Source organism: Montipora capricornis, chromosome 4 (genome assembly GCF_036669925.1).
Source record: "Montipora capricornis isolate CH-2021 chromosome 4, ASM3666992v2, whole genome shotgun sequence".
NCBI classification, from domain to species: domain Eukaryota; kingdom Metazoa; phylum Cnidaria; class Anthozoa; order Scleractinia; family Acroporidae; genus Montipora; species Montipora capricornis.
Window position 1 is genome coordinate 34,548,435 of NC_090886.1, and position 13,042 is coordinate 34,561,476.

A 13,042-nucleotide genomic window follows, 5' to 3' on the forward strand; every position below is an offset into this window, starting at 1 on the left:
TGGGCTCCTGCCCCAGCATAACACATGGCTACTTTGCACGACAATTTGAAAACCAACATGGCGGCCCTCGTAAATAAGGGACAGAGTAATCTAAATGGAGGTTTATACTTCATTTGGAGCAAACTGATAATGAAGGATAGCCCTTCATTTCAGGAGGAGATCGTGTTGTCCCCGGGGAATCTTCCCGATCCGCTCCACCGGTGACGTCACGTTTGATTCACGTGAGGACGACTGGGAACTAGGCTGGTAATTCGACATTAAGTTCGTCACGCAATCTACAAAACCGGCGTGACGAAAAGAATGTGCGAAAGGTTAGTCATTACAGTAAGGGCGTGCAAACATGAGATTTTCAGACAATCAGGGAAGACTTTTTGCAATTCTAACACATTCCCGGACTTTTAGAAGATCAGTTCACAGACTATACGTTCCAAAGTGTAAAAGGACGAACGGAGAAATTACAGAAGCGGTGAGGAAAATTGACGATTTTATTTCGAGAAGCAGACGTCTTTTTGTTGTGACGGGCGCCGGAATCTCTACCGAATCTGGTATAAGAGACTACAGATCTGACAATGTAGGATTGTATGCGATAACCGACCAAAGGCCTATTCAGTATACAGATTTTCTAAAGAGTGCTGCTAATAGAAGGAGATATTGGGCAAGAAATTACGTAGGATGGGAAGAATTTTCCAACAGGCAACCGAATGAAGGCCATTTTGCTTTAGCAGATTTGGAGAAAGTTGACAAACTTTACTGGCTCTTGACTCAAAACGTCGATGCTTTACACACAAAAGCCGGTTCCCAACGGGTTTCAGAGCTGCACGGATGTGCCCACAGGTATTGTGTACGTAGAAAACGAAGACCGAAGAAGCACGAAAACGAAGAGCCCAAAACACGATACTTAAGGACCCAAAACACGGAATTCAAGACCGGTGTATGAAAATAAGAAAAAGGAAATCAACATACAACAACAACCTTCTTTGGTAGAAAGGGCCCAAAGGTTAGGGTTAGCTGACCCTTCTGGGGTCTTCGTTTTCGTGGTTTGGGATCTTTGGTTTTGTCATTCTGGGGTCTTCAATCAATCAACCAATCAATTAATCAGTCAGTCAGTCTGTCCGTCCGTCCGTCCGTCCCCCGTTCGTCTGTACCCCTCTCCCTCTCTCCATCCTCCATCCATCCATCCATCAGAAGGCAGTACCCTGTACTAATGGGGGTGGGGTGGGGCATTTAATTAAACTAAGCTAATTCGAAAATTAACAAACACCCTACCTAGTCACGTTTAAAACTACATATAAAACTATTTACTAGTACTGTACAGGCAAAAGTTCTCAGTTATTATTTACTGCGCCTTTCAATAACATGCGGACTCTTAAATTCAAAGGCCAACCGACAAATGCGTTTTTCGCTACCGTCAATCAAATGTTCGGCGGCTCCTCTGAGCTTCCGACTACTGTCGAGTGCGTAATAATCAAATCACATTGTTAAGCCCAGTTCAGTCAACAAAGTCGGAAGCTGGGAGGAGCCGACGAACATTTGATTGACGGTAGCGAAAAATGCATTTGTCGGTTGACCTTTGAATTTAAGAGTCCGCATGTTATTGAAAGGCGCAGTAAACTACATTAATTTTAATCTTTACTTGTAAGTCAAATCTCGGAGGTCAGGTATTGCACAAGGCACAGTCATCACAATAACTATTATTGCGTTCTATCTTTGACAAAATTATTACATGTATTAGTGTAAGACAGATTTGCCTTTTGAATGAGTACAGAGATGGTTGGTTCTTATAGTTATCAAAAGTTGGTTTCATAGTTTGGGTCCTAGATGTCTTGCAGAATGCTTTCAGTAGCTCATGTAAATCTGGGAACAAATTTTTAACACTTTGAGGGGACACCATGCTTCACTTTGAACATCATACAAGCCTAAGAGCTTTAATGAATGTTTAGGATTCTTTTTGTATGGGTAAAACAACCTGTGCTTGTGGCCTGTGCTTTGTACATGTACCTGCCGTTCCTGACTATGCCTGAGTTTCCTCTTATCACTGGGTCGACAGAAATGCCAAATTATGCTGACTTGGTCGTCATCCTGATTATTGGTAATAACATGGTATTTGGAAAGGTTCCCCTTAAGTGTACATGTACGTGTGACTCATACCATGATGATTTCATTGCATTCATATTAAAATTATCACTGATAGTTTTGCTGATTTCAAAAAGCTGATGGTCATCCACGTACATACTTAAGTTCTTGTTAATTTCACAGACTAAATCATTAAAAAATATTCCACAATAGTGGTCCAAACACTGTACCCTTTCAGAGGGCAATATTAGCCTCAGTTAATAAATATTATTCAGGGTGAGACGAAAATGAAAAGATGAGGTTGCCCTTTGGGCAAGCTGTTACTTGTAGTTACTAGCCCGAAGGTCTGAGGAGCTAGCCCGAAATTAAATTGTTTATAAAATATATTTCGGTCGCTTTTGTAACCAGAAAAAGTCATGACGTTATTTACGGACGCGGTGCAAAACGTCACGCTACGATAATTTGGCCTCATAACATTAATACATTATCATTTTCTCTCAGGAGCTTTCTGCTACACACTTTTTGGTATAAAAGCTCAATTTATCATCAGAAAAGGGGAACCAACGGTGCTTATCGGGCAAGCTACGATAAGAAAACGCTAGCCCGACAAGTCATTCCACTATCCCCGGGCTATCGGACAGCACTTTCGTCGCGCCCTGATTATTGGTCTCCAGAACTATTTTGAGATGCCAGGTTCACTCTGTTGAAGCAATCACTTATTTTTAAGTAGCTGTATGCTTATTAACAATTTGATTAAATTCTCTTGAAAGCCATATGCGTTAATAGTTCACTTAGCAACAGAGCTGGATGCCTAGAGTCAAAAGCCTTAGAGTCTTCGTCATCTACACTACCGATTTACCCAGGCTACACTTCCACAGGCTGCCCAGACTTGTAATCAATGTAATCTTTTAATTAGTTCATTTTGATATAAATGCGAGGTACTGCATTTAGCAAATAATTCTAAGTGTTAGTCTGCAGACTAAGGGTAAATGACCAGTCAGTGCACATCATGGAAAAATCCAAACCTTAACTATAGCGCTAACCTTTGCCCTAATTTTTCATTATTATTGTGTTAGGCCTAAGGTTAGCCTTTTTCTGGTTTGGGTTGCTTTCGTATGGTGCACTTTCCCCCTATTATTTATCCTTTTTCTGTAATAATTGTGCTTAATGCTACTGGTATTGTAGAATGACTGTTTTAAAACAGATGATCAATTTGCATTTTTTCTGGTGTTACTTAATGGTTGTCCTTGTTTCCTGAAGGCAATTCAAAAATTAATGTTTACTGTAAAATTGTAAAATAAATACTGCCCCAGCAGACCATTTTTTGACAAACTTATGATACGACTTCTGGAATACAGAGCTGCCATCTTATAGGGGTTAGTTTTCAGGAAAAGGTGGCTAATTTGAAAATCTCAAAGGTTTCAACCCTTGACTCCTAGAGGTGAGGCTTCATCAGACCACTCTGTCTGACACATTTCAATCAGCGTGGTTTAGCCCTGAGTCAATGGGTTAATGGCTTTGCTTCAAGATAAGGGTTTAGAGGTCTTAGAGCTTGGTACCTGTACTTCTCCTTTTCGTTGGACCTCTTGCCTTGAAATCGTGCATCTTAATGTAACAATAAAAGCACGAGACATACTAAGGAATGGTGAAGCATTCATAAGCCTTGAGATGGTTTTGAAATCTTTGTTACTTGTTTCTTTCAAGGGTCATCTGTCTGGAATGCAATCAACTGACATCACGGCAGGATCTTCAAAACAGAATGAAAGCTCTCAATGTAGGGTGGAGTGCCACTGTGGATGGTCATGCTCCAGATGGAGATTCGTTTCTGTGTGATGAAGATGTCCAAGGATTTACCGTGCCAGCTTGCCTCAGCTGTGGTGGAATTCTAAAGCCACAAGTTATTTTCTTTGGGGATTCAGTACCGAAAGAAACTGTTTCCTTTGTCCATGACAGATTGTCTGAATCAGATTCATTACTAATTGTAGGGTCTTCAGTCCAAGTTTATTCTTCATATCGTTTTGTCCATGCAGCTTGGGAACAGAAAAAACCACTTGCAATTTTAAACATTGGCCCAACAAGAGCTGATAAAATTTCTTCATTACAAATATCAGCCATTGCTGGTGATGTTCTTCCAAGACTACAAGTAATCTGTTGATGCAGATTAAGTTTAGGCTTAAAGTAATGATCTGCCATTTTCACACAAGAGCATGGTTTCAATTACGCATGATAATAATCATTATCATTCAAGGTATTTTTTCCTTCCTTTTCATTGGCCGAGAGCCCACCATGTGACCTGCAAATAACTGTCTACAAATAAGTGTTTTCCTCCAAATAATATTCTGCTCATGTGTAATTGAAATCACGCTCTTGTGTGAAAATGGCAGTTCGTTTTCCTGAGCTTTCAGAAAAAGATCTAATTGTTGGGAATTGTGAAAAATAAAGTTAACTCAGTCATCAAAGGATAAAACAATTATTATTGAACTCAGTTATCGCAAAATATCGTGATTTGTCAGTGTCTCGCAGATCAATTATTTGCCTCAGCCTTCAGCTTCGGCAAATAATTGATCTGCTCGCCACTGACAAATAACAACATTTTCCTCAACCTCGTCCAATAATTGGTTATTATTGAGACTGAATTTATCAATGCTAATATTTTCATGACGTGGGGAGATAAAGTCAGTTTGAGAAATTGACAAACAATTTTTTTAACAGAAGTTTGTACACTAGAGTTCCAAGTCTAATAATTATAACAAAGTTTAATTTTGGTTGGATTGTCTTCACCTGTACAAATATAATATTTAGCCAAACAGTGCATAATGCAGAGTGCAGACTGTTAGTTTGGACCATTACCTTGTCATTCTTAAAACAAATATGTCTAGTGTTTTCTTCAATACTCAAGACAATAGTCTGCAGTCTACAGTTTACACTGACCCATATTTACCTAAACACAACTACATGTACAAGTATGTTTGTCACATATCTCAAGATTAGCAAATGCAGGGCAAATGCACATGATTATTAGGTGGTTCTGAGGAATAAATTAAAGCTTGATAACTTATTATAAAAAAAAATGATAGCAAAATGCAAGGAATCCTATCCTAAGCACTTTTTGTCGTATTACAGTATTTTGGTCTTATCCTATCATACCAAAACCATCACAACCTACATGTATCTACTAAGATAAGAGAGCTGTGCCCTTAGGAAAGTCACTTCCCATCAATGAGTTCTCAGAACTTATTCACCTATTAACACTGATTTTTTTCACTGAGCACAAATTTCAGTGTCAAACACTGAAATGCCCACTTTTGAAATGGCAATAATGCAATGCACGATACAATTATTTTGACAAAAATTGTGGGGAAAGGGGACACTTTGTGACACACAGCATTTGTTTTAATTGAATTTGAGATGCCATAATACCTGGTACATGTAGTTATTTATATGATGATATTATTATAATATAATATTACAACAATTCATGCTCTTTCAAATGCAAGAGAAGAAATTGGTACAAATGGTCCACAAGGTCTCCTCTATCAGTGCACAGAAACAGTTCCTTAAACAAGTATAAGCGAGCTGGCAGTTCAGAAATGTTGACTTTCACAAGGTATGCCAGGCAATGATGACACAACAATGGCGAATTCAATCGCAGGCTACAGACACAGATTTGAACAACAACGTTTTCATCAATTATGTTAACCAAGGCCTCCTCTGACACAGTTTTAACTTGGTCCAGCATGAATCTGTTTGAAAATTCCAGGAGCTCTAAAAAGAACTCAACTTCTTTGCCTTTCCTCTGGATGCTATGCAGCACGTTACAGTTGTGTGAGGAATGCAACAAAGCTTCTGCAGAATCAAGCAAACTTGCGCAGCCATATATAAGATGCAATGAAAACTGAAAGACATCAGCAGATACTTCATGGATTGCAATGACTGACTGTGTTGATTCTAAGTAACAGTCGCTGGAAAACATGGTGTTGAACACCTCACTTGCACCTTTCATGATGTGTTTGTGGGCACTAAACACATCTCCACTGTCCATCTGAAATTTCACATCGGAAGGGCTGTAGGAGTTAGTTTCATACTGACATAAGGAAACGTTCTTAAAGTTTATGCTCACACAAGGCTGCGTCTCCTTCAAACTAGTGAAATCTAATTTCAGTTTCTTAGCGGCATGAAGTTCAACCGAGTTGTCACCAGTTTGCACTGAGTGTCCATTGTCAGAGGATTTGACCAGGTCAAACAAAGCTCTCTCTTCCTTATTCACGACAACCGGGGGAAATTGTACTTTTAAATCATTTGCCAGAACAATCAAAGACTCAGCAGCAAAAGTAAATGTCTTGCTGCTTGGTGGAGCTGATGAGAACAAACCACAGAACTTTTTCAGAGCTTTCCTTTCTCCAAGCATCTGCTGTTTCATCTTTTTAGTCCTAACAGAATCAACGGGATTAGATTCTATTTTTACTGATCAATTCATTCAGGGTCAATATCATCCCTCCCATACCTTACTTCTCAGTTAAGAGCTTAGCATGTACCACATAATGTGTTAACATGAAAAGCGCAATAAAAGTTAGGATACATTACTTTTATCTGACCTGGACCCCTCTAAAAATTCACTGCTAGTATTTTGGCACCAGATAAAATGGTACCTAAAATCATTAAATCTAGAGAACTTTAATTATCCTGTGAAGAAGCTCACCATTGAGCTAACAGGAGTCCAACTTGAGTGAATTGTTTGGCTTTGTCTAACGGCACCTAATATAACAAGGAAATGAAAGAACCTTCACACTGTTTGCCAAATAATATTGTAAATGACAGGGCCTATGGGAGTGGGAAAAGTTAAGGTGCAACACTGAGCTTGTAGCTACCGTGTATGCACTGTATAATTACATGTATATTCCTTACCTTCTCTGAAACCTGAATGCTAATAATTTTTTTTCAATAATAATATTAATGAAGTTCAAAAATTAATATATTGGTTACTCATGACTGAGCACATTAATATTAATTTATTACTTTAAGAATACAACACAAAAATGAGAATTTCATTACACGTAGTTTAAAACCTGGTCCAATTTAACCTGAATTTCATTTTTAGCTAGTTATCTTTAAATAATTACGTGTATGACGAGGCCTAATTACCTGCACAAAAGAGGTAAAGCCAACAAGCACTCTTTGACCTCTTCATCTGATCCTTTATGAAGCAAATTCTCCAAAATGCCTTTGCCAAATGGACTTTGTGCTTGGTTTTCTAAAGTTTTTAACAAGTTCTTTCCAGTTTCGTTGCAGTAGGTTTGTATTCCAGATGACATGTGATGAAACATCTCCCCCTTTATAGGACACTTGACTTTCTTGGTGTCAGGCATTGACATACTGCATTTAGGACCTGCATCACTGGTTTGGTCCAAGGAAGATTGCAATTTTTGTGCATCACTCGTGCATTGGTTAATTGCTGATGCAACACCTTGGTTGTCATCACAAATGCAGCACAGTTGATGGTGAATGGCAGTCACTGCACCACTCACGATCAATGTTCTGAGACATAGAGGATTAGAAACCAGGTGACTGAGGATACGCACACACTTCGGACTGGGATTATCAACCAAACAAAGATAATCTAACAGCACCTGGATACAGGGCTTGTTCACCAGCAGAGAACTGGGGTCTGTCATGAGAGAGATGCGGAACAGCAACACCAAGCAGCTGTGACCTGGGCTACGGTGATGATGATGATGATGATGATGCAATGAATGAGTCCTTGGTGATAATGGCGAAGGAAGGCCGCCATTTGTTGTGTTTGGAGAGCTGAAAGTGGTCACTGCTGCTTGAAAACATTTGTCAGGAACCACAGATTCACTTGGCATCAGCAAACCGTCATATTTGGGGATACCAGTCTCTCTGAGAGAGCAACTCAACACAAGGTCGTTTGTTGGTTGATCTGAAGGCTGTTCATCAGAAAAACACTGGGACTTCATTGGAGCAGAAACTTGAGAAGATGTCAATACCCCCTGGTTCCAACAGCAGACCCCTGTGTTAGGAAACTTCTGACAGTTGCTGGAGGATGCCAAAGATGAAATGCTACGCGAATATGTACACACAGACACTAATGATGTTGTGTCTGTTTGTTCAGAAGCAAAGCTGAATACAGATGGTCCAGATCCTACAGTACAGACACCGCGTGGTGGAGTTGTAGGGATGGGTGTCGGCTTGAGTTTCATTCTTCTTTTAAAATTGGAAAGCTTGCCACTCACTTTGGAATTCCAAACATGTGCTTCCCTTGCTGTCTCCTCATATTTCTTTAATAAAGTTTCATCCTTGAGTGCCTCACTACTTGAATCAAAAAATGAATCTTTGGCAGTAGTGGACCTTGGAAGGTTGGAAGAAAAATCTGAGGAGAAAGAGAGCTGATCCGAGATGTCATCATGATCATGATCCTCGCCTTCACTCTGGTTTAGAAGGTGACATAGAACCGTATTAAGGTGAGTGATTAGGGCAGGAACTAAATCTCCATTAAGAAGAACTTCTAAAGCTGAGTCGTAGTAATAGAAGTGTGTGAATGCAAAAACAATCTTCTTCTCCAAAGACAAAGACAACCCAGATGATAACATCTTCAACAAAAGTTCCAGTGCACCAGACTCAAACACCCTTGCCCGATTTATGCCTTCTCTACAACAGAGGCAAATTCCTTCGATTGCCTTAACGACAACATGACCTGATTCATTGCATGTAAGGAGTTGTGTTAGAGCTTCGATTCCTCCTTCGATGCCAATGCAGACCCGCACATGAGCATGGCAAGCCAAGTTTGCTAAAGACATTATTGCCGAATGTCTTACTTGTGGACATCTATCCTTGGCAAGCTCAACAATATTTTTGACTCCACCATGATCTTGGACTTGTTGTGCTATTTCTTTGCTGCAGCCTTTTGTGAGCTCAGCTACAGCTCTAATGCAGCAATTCACCATTGCTTTCCTCTCAGACTTAAGGAGGTCTACAATTGTCTTGACAGCATCAAAATCCAACACTGCTTTTTTTCGCTCTGGCGTTGTGCACACCATTCGTAGTGCTCGCAGCACTGACTGTTGGCAGTCTACGTCAATTGTCTTGATAAAGAGCTTTACAAGTTCGGAAATTATGCCAATTTCTTCCATAACAAGCACACTGAGTTCATCTTCTGCCAAGTTTCCCAGTGCTCGTGCTGTCCTGTTTAATATGCTAGTCTGGTTGATTGTCTTAAGTACAACACCTAGAACAACAAGAAAAATGCAAAGTCTGTAAAAATCAATTAAATGCAAAGCAGCTCGTCTTCTCATGTATTACAAAAAACTTGAGCACATTTAATACTCACAGACCGGTACTGAAAGAACTTCACTGGCTCCCAGTCAGATTTATAATTAAGTGTTCAATATTTTAATTTTGGTCTTTGCAACATACCATGAAATTGGACTGAAATAATAACACTCAGATACTTTAAATAAATACACCCCCAGCCAAAAACTTTGCTTTGGTAGTATTACAGTATTTACTACTCATTAGCATTTCATAAATACTATTGGTCACCTACATAATTGTCACCTTCATCGCTATTTAATTTGCCGTGCTGTAATATTTTCTTATTCCCTGATGATGCTGTAGAAATGGCAAAGCTGGGATTTAAGTTCTCAAAAGCAGCTCAAGGCCTCACAGTTTACTCATCATTGTTGTTGTTTTAAGCATACAACACTACATGTCAGAAGAAATGTTAGTGCTAGAATGACAAGACACTTCAATAAATTTCCTTTCCTTTTCTGGTTAAACCATAGATAAACCATTTCATTAGCAGAGATTCCAACCCCTTTCAAAGGAAAATTGGAAATAATTTTTAGCGCCAAAGGCATTCCCAAGGAAATTTTGCAAAATTAATTTAATTAGTTTCTCTCAAGTGGCATAATCTCTTCGGTCTTGAAGGTTTCCATGTAATGAGTGTTTCCTGGCCTCTTGCTGTTTTCTTGATTCCATTTTCTGCATTTTGACATTATTTTTGTGGTATTCTATTCTATAAGTCTTTATTCTTACCACTGGACTCGGCCATACTTGTCGACCATTTTTGGAATTGCTAAATGGAGTAAAACTGCTCGCCTTATTAGTCTGAACAACATGGAGCGTTCAAGGGAGAGACTGGACGAGACATCATAGAATAAGAAAGTGAAATGGTAACGTTTTACACTCAGATTGCAAAAGAATAATTAAGATAAGCAATTTTTTCTTTGTTTCCAGAATTTCATGATAAATCAGAAGAATCGGATAAAAATCAACACAGGAGACTCCTGATCAAATGGGGTGGATTGGAATCTCTGCATTAGGAGCTGTTTTTGACCTCACTTTGGAGGTCAACAGTCATGGCCATCTCTCAAAATGACAATTTGGACATTTCATAACAATTACATAGCACAACATCCCATCTTAACTATGACAAGCTTAATACTGCAGCTGTGTCAAAAAGTGTGACGGGGACAAGGGACGTGGGGACATGGGGACTCTCGGGGATGTGGGGACTCGGGATGTGGGGAATCAGGGTATTTTTTTTTTTTTACAGTATTTAGCTCTAAAAACCACTTTGAAGACGGTTACTTTTCACTTGTTTTGCTGGGTACCACGATGTCAATACTATAAAAAATTTGATTTCCTGGGAGCTTGTCTCGTTAGCCTACTGGACATCGGAAACTGCAATAGAGATTGGCCATTGATCCGGGTGCAACTGTTTGTCTAACCTATTCTGAATATTCTCTGCATGACTTTGTTTAAAAGGTTTGTTTCTTTGAAGTAGATTTGAAGTCTGAAGTACATTGTATGTCATGTAATATACAAAAATTTGGTTTTATAATCACCAGAGTTGATAATGTAAATTGACCACCGTACAGAGATTCTAAAAGCTGACGTTTTGAGCGTTAGCCCTTCGGCGCTCTGACGAAGGGCTAACGCTCGAAACGTCAGCTTTTAGAATCTCTGTACGGTGGTCAATTTACATTATCAACTCCGTTGATAAACCAAAGTTTTTGTATACTACTTCCCCACCGACGCAGCACCACAGTTTCTTTAGAAACTACCCATTCATTCATTTGTATGTCATGTAAGTTGCATAAAAAGGGAAATGTTAGTTTGAGGGATGGCCATGAGTGTTACATGGCTGTCAACTCCCAAACTCTTCAAATATTGAGAATTGATAGGGATGGGATGATAGATGACGGCATTATAACACTTGTGATGTCACTTCTGATGACGTCATATTGCGTCTTTAACGCACAAGAAAGTACACTATCACGCTACCTAGGCAAAACTAAGAAAAAAAAAAGATATCATTGGCATTTGATTGATTTATTTCAGACCAATCACAATATTGCTCAAATAACAAATTCGTCAAACGCTTGCAAGAACGGTTTATCGGAGTTTATGAGGAAAATAAACGTTTGGATTTTGTTATTATTGATGTTAAAATAACTTGGAATTTTATTGTTGTAAAGGTCGATTCTCACAAGAAATGAGTTTGGACAATGTGTGAGCCAGCAAGGCATGGGAGCCATGGCTGCAAGTCATGCGAGCCAAGATGGCGAGTCAACATGCGAATCACACAGTTATTGACAGGGGTGCTTAGACTTAATAACAGTTTATCAGTGCTACTTTAAATGGGTACTTAGACTTAAATGCAAAATTTGCATGGCTCGCATGACTCGCTCCCTTGCAGAATGTCCAGCCTCACTAGAAATGACAAACTTTGGCTATTAACCAGGAGAATTCAGATCATTATCTTGAGATCGGGAGATTTGTTCCAAAATATGAGTCTCCCGGATTATCCGGGGGAGTCGACAGCCCTGTGTTGACCACTTTGTAATATCATTCAAGGTCAAATGAATTATTCATTTCTGTCAGTGACGTCATAAATTTATAAAAGTTTTGGTCAACATTAGTTCATTGTTTCATTTTCGTTTGATTTGAAATTCTGTTTGTCATTCATGTGACTCAAAGAGATCGTTACTCGTACTACGTTGAAATGATTTTCATACAAATATCTAAATAACACCGACCAGTACAGTCACTCACCAAGCAAAGCTATTCCGTCCAATCTTCTTATCTTCAATACGAAAACGAAAAAAAAATTAATACAAACAGGACAAAAATTATGCCATGAATTTCAACAGACACAAACCTCTCTTCTGCTTTCCGATTCTCGGGCGCAGTTTGCCAGTGTGCTAAGTGCCATGTCAGCGATCGTCTTGTTTGGACGTTTTATCAGAATAAATAGTTGCCTTAAACCACCTTTCAAGCAAAACAAATCTACATTTTCTTTATTTTTAGTCAGCTTGGTTAACTCTAGTAAAGCTCTTTTAATTTTTGAGTCCGATTCGAGGCTTAATTTCATGATCAAATTCTCGATATGTTTGGCATTGCACGACGCCATCTTGAAAACCGCGAAGTGTACCAAATCACATCGCGAACGTATAAATAACGTTTCAAAGTCACGCAATCTCCTAAGCAAAGTGAGTGATAATCATCGTTCATGCGAGTGCAAGCCATCTTTAATTCGATTATTTTCAATTATTCCACGAGCGCGTGTTGGATATCAGTTGGCTATAATCAGTCACGTATCCAACAAGCGCGAATGGAATAATTGTTTTATTAAGTTTTCATTGAATTCCGAACGCTTGGACACTTGTGTCCTGGGATATTTTGCTTCCCCCACACATTTTCTGGCTTGGCACACTTTCCATATTCAGTGCAATAACTTGGAAAATGCTACGTTGCTTTACACCAAGGTATGAAAAAATATGAATAAATACGAAGAAAAATAAGTTACAAACAGAAAATTAATCGTTGCTATAGCCTCGAACCGGCTAGGTGCCTAAAGGGATTGACAGATGAGGTGCTTGCTACGAAGGTAAAGGTAAAGGTAAAGTCCTTGCTTAAGAGCCAGAAGGCTCATCAGGCCGGCGCTTAT

The 13,042-nt window shown here is 39.2% G+C and overlaps 2 protein-coding genes across 2 annotated transcripts; one reads left to right on the forward strand and one right to left on the reverse strand.

The window, feature by feature from the left end:
* The first annotated feature begins 291 nt into the window (after positions 1-291).
* Positions 292-4,838, forward strand: LOC138046022 (NAD-dependent protein lipoamidase sirtuin-4, mitochondrial-like). The gene is made up of 2 exons (XM_068892709.1): positions 292-834; positions 3,778-4,838. The coding sequence occupies exons 1-2, from the start codon at positions 341-343 to the stop codon at positions 4,226-4,228; spliced, it is 945 nt and encodes a 314-aa protein (XP_068748810.1). The 5' UTR covers positions 292-340; the 3' UTR covers positions 4,229-4,838.
* LOC138046021 (armadillo repeat-containing protein 5-like) lies at positions 4,812-12,518 on the reverse strand. Its single transcript, XM_068892708.1, has 4 exons — positions 12,254-12,518; positions 12,148-12,178; positions 7,216-9,316; positions 4,812-6,503 (listed from the first exon to the last, which is right to left on the reverse strand). The coding sequence occupies exons 1-4, from the start codon at positions 12,503-12,505 to the stop codon at positions 5,540-5,542; spliced, it is 3,348 nt and encodes a 1,115-aa protein (XP_068748809.1). The 5' UTR covers positions 12,506-12,518; the 3' UTR covers positions 4,812-5,539.
* Between the last annotated feature and the right edge of the window lie 524 nt (positions 12,519-13,042).

What these genes read in the sequence shown, in the direction of transcription:
- LOC138046022 (XM_068892709.1), top strand. Translation starts at nt 341, where the DNA reads ATGAGATTTTCAGACAATCAGGGAAGACTTTTTGCAATTCTAACACAT. An exon ending in CTGCACGGATGTGCCCACAG is followed by an intron (nt 835 to 3,777) that starts GTATTGTGTACG and finishes GTTTCTTTCAAG; the next exon opens with GGTCATCTGTCTGGAATGCA.
- LOC138046021 (XM_068892708.1), bottom strand. Translation starts at nt 12,505, where the DNA reads ATGGCGTCGTGCAATGCCAAACATATCGAGAATTTGATCATGAAATTA. An exon ending in GGACGGAATAGCTTTGCTTG is followed by an intron (nt 9,317 to 12,147) that starts GTGAGTGACTGT and finishes TTGTTGTTCTAG; the next exon opens with GTGTTGTACTTAAGACAATC. An exon ending in GCTTTACCTCTTTTGTGCAG is followed by an intron (nt 6,504 to 7,215) that starts GTAATTAGGCCT and finishes TGATTCTGTTAG; the next exon opens with GACTAAAAAGATGAAACAGC.